The sequence below is a fragment of the Gopherus evgoodei genome, chromosome 9 (assembly GCF_007399415.2).
Source record: "Gopherus evgoodei ecotype Sinaloan lineage chromosome 9, rGopEvg1_v1.p, whole genome shotgun sequence".
Taxonomy (NCBI): Eukaryota; Metazoa; Chordata; order Testudines; family Testudinidae; genus Gopherus; species Gopherus evgoodei.
The window spans coordinates 86,905,158-86,913,734 of NC_044330.1; the positions used below are offsets into that span (position 1 = coordinate 86,905,158).

General features: G+C 40.1%; 1 protein-coding gene across 8 annotated transcripts in view; it reads left to right on the plus strand.

Annotated features, from left to right (window-relative positions):
* ARHGEF9 (Cdc42 guanine nucleotide exchange factor 9) overlaps positions 1 to 8,577 on the plus strand; it is a 326,751-nt gene that overhangs the window by 159,987 nt on the left and 158,187 nt on the right. The window contains exons 1-2 of one of the 8 annotated variants that reach the window (XM_030576349.1): positions 2,324 to 3,034; positions 7,054 to 7,115. The exons of 3 other annotated variants lie outside the window; for them this stretch is intronic. In XM_030576349.1, the coding sequence (XP_030432209.1) occupies positions 2,821 to 3,034; positions 7,054 to 7,115 (276 nt within the window). In that variant the 5' untranslated portion in view covers positions 2,324 to 2,820. Of the gene's footprint in view, positions 1 to 2,323; positions 3,042 to 3,561; positions 3,599 to 6,845; positions 6,951 to 7,053; positions 7,116 to 8,577 lie in introns of those variants that run through there. 4 more of the 8 variants (XM_030576351.1, XM_030576353.1, XM_030576352.1 and 1 more) reach the window with 4 other exon arrangements.

Genomic DNA, 8,577 nt, shown 5'->3' on the forward strand with positions numbered 1-8,577 from the left:
TGTTTATATTGACCATTCACAGGCATGGCTGCCCGCAGCTCCCAGTGGCTGCGGTTCACTGTTCCCGGCCAATGGGAGCTCTGGGAAGTGGCATGGGCCACAGGGATGTGCTGGCCGCCGCTTCCCGCAGCTCCGATTGGCCAGGAATGCTGAACTGTGGCCGCTGGGAACTGCGGGCGGCCATGCCTGCAGATGGTCAACGTCAGCAAAATGTCTCGCGGCCTGCCAGCGGATTACCCTGATTGCCCACATGTGGCCCACGGGCCGCAGGTGCCCACGACTGATCCAGCATCTTTCACCAGCACTGAATGTGACAGACTGGCAAAGTGGGTGGCATGTCTGGAGCCAGGCACTGCTAGAAGGTAACAGCCTCTGCTGGCAGAGAAAGAACTTTCTCTTTTAGGGTTAATGGGAGAGGCTTGTTCTTTGGTGTTGGAGGTTCAAACCCTACCGGCATCTTATGAAAGTATCTGTTCCATAAACTCACCCAATAGACAGAGGCGACAATAAAATAAGCCCAACAGCAAACATCTATTTCTTTAACAGAGCTTTAAATGACAGCTCAGACCTAAGGCCTGATTCTGATCTCACACTGCTGTAACAACATCAGCTTCAGTGGCGTGAGGTCAGGATCGGATCCCAATCACTTTGAATGCCATCAGGAGCACTTCTGTCACTATTCTATGCACTGTTCGATCATGAAGGTGTCATGACAAAAAACACTGCCTCCTGCTGATTGACTATCATGTAACCTACATTAACCTGCCATGGGGCTTTGTCCCCCTCTAATGATTGGACCACACAGAAGTTTGTCTGAGTCTGCTACTGCCTGCCTTCTAAGGAGGCTGGTCCTTTAGCTTAAGTAGCCAAGGCTTATACTTTTTAGATCTAGATGTCTTGAGTTCAGACCCTGGATATCTCCCCTGGGTCCAGGAGTTTTGGTGTTATATTGCACGGCAACAGAAGTAACATGCCAACTCAGATCTTTAATGACTAGGATCATGGGATGAGAAAAGATGGCTCAAGGAGGCTGGGGCCACATCCACTTAAATTAAAGAGCCTAGCATCTTTCTGAAATCTTGGCAGTTTTTAATTTCAATGAAAACGACACTCATTTATTGCCCGTCATCCTGGTCTCCATGAATAAACTTCCTGAGTAAATTCTCAAGAGCAGATTTCCTGGAATGCATCGAAGATCAGCCCTGATTTTTGCATTTCAGTATGTAAGGCATGTGCATTGGCAGTGTTTCTACATTTGTCTTACCCTTACTGCCATCAATCATTTGCTTTTCAGAATTCACTGAGTGTAGAGAGAGGACAGGAACTGGGAAACAAAGTATTGTATATTTATCTTTTAAGGACCTAAATGACTTGGAGGCCGGGGAAAGAGAGGGTTTTTTTGTGTGTGTTTTTGTTTTCTTAGTGTAGAAATGAACTTTCTGGACGGTTGTAGCATAAATAAAGTTACTACAACCCCTTTTCCCTTTACTCCACTCTTCTGTATTTCTGTGTGCATGGGATTAAGGCATAATTTAGTTCTCTGTGTGGAGAAATCTGTTAGTAATGCAGCACGTGCAGTACCAAGGACAAAGAGATTGTGCCATAAGGTATTTATAGTTTGATCGCGTACATGGTGCTGGGCGGAACTGAGAAGAAGAGATAGTCCCTTACTCTTCAAAACATACGGTCTGGTTTTCAGACCTACACTGAGGTTCCAAATGATTGAGTGTGGGTTGCTCCTTCTGACAAAAGGCATAATAAGAGCTCAGCTTCTCTGCCTGTGGCACATAATAGTCTAGTCTCCTGTGGCCTCTAATGCTTTGGTCTGATTTCCATTGTTGGGTTTAATGTGCAGGTGACTGGATGGTGCTGGTGGCCTGTGAGATACAGGAAGTCAGACGAAAAGAACCTGTGGTTCCTTCTGGCCTTAAACTGTGATTCTTGCCATCTTATCTGTCCCTAAACTGAACAGCCTCCTAGAAATAACAACATCATTCATCCAAAGATTAATCCACAATACACCTAGTGCCTTGATCAAGTTACACAAGAAGCCAGTGGACTAGAATGGAGGTCTCCTGAGGCACCGGCCTGTGCTCTAACCACTAGACCACACGCTCTGTTCCACAAAGTTATGTATTTTCTGAACTGCTTTAAAAGCAGAAGAAACCATCCTGCTCCTCACTGCCATACTAAATGGAAGACTCATTTATGGTTCCAGCTTTTCCTTTGCATTTGACTGACAGCCCAGTTCCCTTCACTGCCTGGTCACTGGAGCTGATTAGTATGCGAAAGGGCCCGCCTCGCATTGAGAGATGCAGCAGCAGCAGCTTGCAGAGCTGTCACACTCACACAAGCTGCTTATCTGCACTGGCTTGACGAATTAAAAAGCAAACCAGCCAGCAAGAAAGAGAAGGAGAGAGAGAGAGAGGGGGGAAGAGAAAGAGAGAGGACCTTGCAGTCAGCATTTGCGTTTTGGGGTTTTTTTTTAAGAAGGAAGGATTTTGCGTCTGAAGTGATCACTGTGATGATGCTTCACTTAGCAGGCTCCAGAATGAGCTAGAGGCAGCAGATAGGGGGATAAACAAACAAACAAAAAGCAGACCAAAATCAAATACCAGCCAACCAACAAACCAAACCAGGAACAGTTTTCTCCTTTATTCTAGCATGGTGGATGTATGGACAGTCTTACAGAGCAGAGGTTGACATCTCCAAATCTACCAGCCCCACATCTTGAACACTACAGTGTTCTGCATTGCACCATGACCTTGGATGTTCAAACGGTGGTCGTTTTTGCAGTGATCGTAGTGCTATTGCTTGTGAATGTCATACTCATGTTCTTCCTGGGCACTCGTTAAATGGATTTTTTCTCCTGAGCTGTTGGGGGCTACTGCCACTAGCAATTCAACAAGAGAGCAAGAGCGAGCGAGAGAGAGAGAGAGAGAGAGAAAGGAGAGAGAGAGAGAGAGAAAGAGAGAGAGATTTCTTACTGAGGGGGGAAAACGCATTGAGCTTCAACATGGCCTCGCTGTGATATGTATGACGTTGGTATATTATCTCTCCGTAAATCTTTTGTCATGTCTTGTCTTTTAAGTATGCCTGTAAGTGTAGCTGCTTATTGCCTGGGTTTTAAATGTGATAAATAATAATAATCCATTCATATATCTCTTGGTTACAGATCGCTAGATACAGTGTACATACCTAGCTAGAAACAGAGTAAAAAAACATTGTTAAAAGAATAAGCACTAGCTGTGTTGTTTTGATTCTTTTAAAAAATATGGACTCCCATTAAGAACAGAATAGGGATTTTTTGGTCAACATTTCTTGCAAGCAATTAATGTCTAGTGTCTCTGAGAGTAACTATGTAGTTGCCAGGTGAGAGATGGTGTGTATTTAATTGAATCTAGAGCACTGGCCGTTTTTAAAAGGTGGAGAGCAATCCTAGCTGAGAAATTAATGTTATTAAATCTTTGCTAAAATAACATTTAGCCACAAAAAGGGGAAGAAATTTGAGTTATTTATTTATTTCTGTTGCCTTGACAGTGTGACTCGAATACTCAATGTTCAGTCCAGAAGCCTCCAAATTCTGTGTTCCCACCAGGTTAGCATAGCTCTTTTCTTTAGACATATAGCAGAGAATGAAACATAACCAGCTGGGCTTTTTTTCTGTTTATGTGTGTTTCATATCTTTGCAGAGTGGGAAGAGATCAGAGATGACAAGTAATGCATGCTTTGTTTTCCTCTTTTAAAGCAACAGATGCAGAGGTTTTGATCATATTTTGATTTTTCTCTAAAAATATTAGTTAGGCTTCCTTTTTTTTTTAAAGTACAAATGAAAAATCTTTGCCCATCTCAGGGATAACAGGATTCCGATATGGGCAGTTTTTGGCGACTTCATTTACATTGATTTTCTTGAAAATGAAGTGCTAAGGTACATATTATAGGCTCAATGAGAAGGTGGCCACTAGTTCGAGGTCCTTCTGTTAAGAGATGTCCAGAGCAAAATGAAATTGTTTGCAAGCTGGGTAACAGGGTGGTTTTGGAGATGGGTTTCAATGCACAAAGTTTAGTAGGAATACGAAATGTGCTGGGAAGAGTAATATCTTCTCCATGCAAATATCATACACAGAAGCAGTGTTTCTGTCTGAAAATCTTGTCCACTCTTTATTGTTTCTGCTGCAAGAAAAGATTCAGGCTTGCTAAAATAAACAAATAAAAGTTAAAAATAATCACAGCCTGTTTTGGGAATGTTTGCGTCTCATGATAATATTAACTGTGAGTGTATTTCTGTGATAATACAGGCAGTTCAAACTAGCTCCGTCTATATTATTTTTCCTATGTACTCAGTTAGCTGGAATAATACATATTCACAAAGCCATAGATATAGATGGATATAGATGTAGACGTATACTGTATACACATATATATAAATGAGTGTGTCAGTTACAACTTAAGCAACAGTTTTATGTATAGTTAAGTGTATAGTTACAGTAAAGTGTCAGAATTTGAAAGTAAAACAAATGCTGCAAATCTGACATTTTCAAACCTGGCTTTAACTGCAAATACAGGGAAGAAAAAAAATCACTAGCATCAAATATTGTAGCATTCAGCCACATAAACCAGCAAGAAATGTTTAATCAATATAGCCAGTTTTAATGCATATTTTATCTATCTATAATAATACCTCCATAAATTGTGACACAAGCCCATAGCAACAACTCCAGTGCCTGCTGGCTGTTTTTCCTTTTACTCACTTGTAGCTACCCATGGAACAGGTGATTGCTTCACTTTATAGAAGACTGAGTGGGTCTTCTTTTAAAAAATCATCATGATGATGGTTTGGATGGCTTAACAAGTAGAATTTGCCGTGTTTTCTATCTTAGCCATCTGATGTCAATATATGCATGGGTTGTAAAACCTCTTGGAACCATATTGAATGAACATACATGACCATGAAATGGGAATTCTTTGCCTGGGATTTTTCCCCTCAGAAACTAACAACCCCCCAAAATGATTTGATTTAATAATTTTGAATGGCATAGTTATTTAGAGGAGTAGAGGGGGAAACACACAAAAAAATCGAGGAAAGAAGCAAAAAGAGAGAAAACTGGTTTTAACTGTCTGAATTTTTTTTTTTAAGGTTAGATTTTGGCAAGAAGGTTTCCCTTTAAATAAGATTTCTACCATGCTTGATAACTAATGTGTATTTCTGTCTAGCACACTCACATTCCTTAATGCAGAGCTTCTGGCTGACATTTTGCATTCTGGAAATGTGTGTGTATATGACAGCATATGTTAGAGTATGTGTGAGCATGCTAGTATGTGAAGGGTCTGTGTTTGAGTGTGTGAGCTTGTATGCTACGATTTTGATTCCATTAGTGGTGCGGTTTTGTATTTTGTGTTGCTAGGGGATTAAAATGGGGGTGCAAGTGTGGAATGGGGGTGCCAAATGCTACGCTTAACTCTAATAATTGTAGAGTGATCATTGGGTATTGTTTTTTTAATTTCATTTTATTTAAAAATAAATTGGAAATTGGAAATGGGAAAATAATTTCAATTTAAATCTTGTATTTTATTTAGCTGAGGGCTAATGGAATCAAAGAAGGCAGATTTATATGTAACAATGTGAAAATGAAAGTTTGGGAGTAGAAATATTTGTGTGTCATTTAAACAATCTTGTTCTTATTGTATAGATAGCGGTTTCTCATAGCCTTTTGGATGGGAAGGGAGGAGAAGGGCATTAAAAATGAGTCTATTTTTCCCCCAACCTGTTCATTAAAGGCCAGTCTTTCAAATGGCCCTCAACTCGGCCTCTACAATCACATCTTGGTGACATTGCAACTGTGATTTCGCATTTAAAAAATATAGCATTCAGCCATCTAACTGCCTGATTCTCAGGAGCAATTAGCTAGTTGTCTTTATTAAAATAAAAGAAATATCACAATATTCCACATTCATGGTCCAAGCCATGGCTGCTTATAATAGTGAAGTGGTGTTGTTTGGGGTGACAACATGGCTAGATGTCCATATTTTATTACCTTCACTCTCAAATGATTTCACTTGCAATTTTAATATCTGGTCATACAAAAAATATGCTTATGAGTAGCTTACATACATGAACTCAATGGGTCTATTCAAGTTACTTACATGTATACGTGTTTGCAGAGTATGAGTCTCAGAGGCTGTTTTGTAAGTTTGGCCCTTTAAGTCTCTCTTTTTCCTGGATACGAGTAGGGTCTGTTTCACTTTTGTGGGAAAGCTCAAGCCAGAAATAGGGCGAGAGGGGGAAGTTACCTTTTAATTAAAAATAAAAGAGAGAGAGAGAACATCCCTTCTGTAATATGCTGGCCATAAAAATTACCCCGTTAATCCCATAAAAGCTTTCCATTGACTGTATATGTTAGAGCTGGGGTGACTGGAGACCTAACTCACTGTTTGTTGGCTTCAGCTGGATTCAATGTTATTTCAAGAAAATGCCTCTGAATGTATCATAGCAACCCCTGTACCACACAGTACATAAAAAGTCCATTCTTCCTACGCTGAAATCCACCTTCTTAAAGATCCAGGCACTTTTCCAGATAAGGGGAAACACAGGTGCATATTTTTCTTCCCGATGCTTCAGAAAAAGCGCATATGTCACCATTATCAGTACTCAACCTATTATTCTTTCCATTCTTCAATGTGGTTTTAATTCTGATTCTTTAAGACTAACAAAAAGGATTTTAAAAAAAGCTTTTGCCTCCCCTCTTGAAATTCCTCCCCTCCTCCATCCATTTTAAATCTCACATGACAAGTAAAAGGGGACGGGACAGCTCAGAGGTCTCTGACGTGATTGTTCTTTTCTGTCCTGCCATTTGGATTTTACCCTGGGATGGCAGCAGTACAGCATTTGCTTATGCTTTATAGTGAATGAAGAGCTGAGTAGATTCCAGTCCTTTTGTGGGAACGCAGAGGTGCTTTCTCATCCCATAGATGAATGTTGTTAAGAGCTGCATGTTCACCTGACTCCTGCCCCCATCTGTTTGCATAATGTGGTTATATTTCTTTTTGGATCAGGTATTCAGTACACAGCCCAACTGCTGTGTATAATGTCTGAAGGAAAATTGCCAAAAATCCATGTAAGTTTTTTTTTTTAATTTGTTAAATTAACAGAACCCATTTCTTCTTTACTGTTCATTTCATTTTATTGTTGTTCTTTTATTTTTATTTAATGAATGCTGGTTGTGATTGGAGATATAGTTCTTAATTCTTTGTATACAGTGCTTGCCTGCTTGCATGTATGTATCTATGTACCTATGACTGTACTGTATTTGTATATGCTATATATTGTTAGTAATGCATCTTGGTAGAGGAGGAGGGGTTGTCTGTATTTTGTATTCACAATATATATCTTTCTGAATCGAGTACAGTAATTTTATTCATTGTGTATCTCATCTAATGGGATGTTATCCAGGCTACTTTATAACTTGTGTCATTTGCTCTCTTTTATTTGAGATATTCTTAACTGTTCAAAGTTAGGAAGATTGAGGGGAACTATCTAAATATTATCAATAATAATAACTGTGCTGCTGCGGAGAGGATGTGTTTGTCTCAGAGTTACAGCTGGTGATTGGAGGACAGGTGTCCAGGTAACCATTCCCAACTCTGCCACTGACTTTCTGAGTGGCCTTGGCCAAATCACTTCACCTCTTTGAGCCTTGGTCTCCTGGGCTGCAAAATTGGGATAATGCTACATCAGTGTAGTATAGTGAGGAACAATCAATGTTTTCTCATATCCTAATATGTCATTTGAATGAAATGTATTATTATTCTATTCAAATGGCTGAGCTGTGTGTGGCATTAGTTGGCTAGTGGGCATCTGCCCATACCATACGCAGATGGATTTAGCATTTTGTTTTAAGGGAATCCCGTTTTGGCCTGTGAGCTGTATGATTTATACTTCCAACTAAAAATAGATGCTCCTGGAGGAAGAGCTGCTGAAGAAACCCTGAAGGATCTTTTTTTTCATGTGACTATGAGCTTTTCCCTTAGAGAAAAAAGACTTTATTTTTAATTCTAGAGAACCCTCAGACTGCTGGGCTCTCTGTAACACTTTCTGTGATCGCTGCCTTCAAAGCATCATGCCGCCTGCTTTTCCAGTTAGAAAAGCACTTTTAGAATATTACGTTCCACGTTGTCAGGACCTTCCACTGGGAAGAGGAAACTTATGGCAGAAAGTCCTCCAGAGAATTCCCATTGATGCGTATGTCTTTTGGGTTAGGAGGTTTTGTCAATAGAGGATAACCAAAATTAAAGCGTATCCTAAAGTGCTGCATAAGGTCTTTTAGCAATCTTTATCCCCATTATAAAGATGGGGAAACCAAAACACAGAGAGGTCACATGGTGAGTTAATGGCAGAGTTAGGAATAGAATCAAGACCTCCTGATTCCCAGTCAAGTGCCTTATCCAATAGTCCGCACTGCCCCCTGAGTGTCAGAGGTGCTCTTCAGGTAATCATGCAAAAGTGTGGATACCGCTTTGAAGCTTGTATTAATTTTATCTGAATGTTGTTATCTGAAAATATCATGAGAAAAGGCTTGA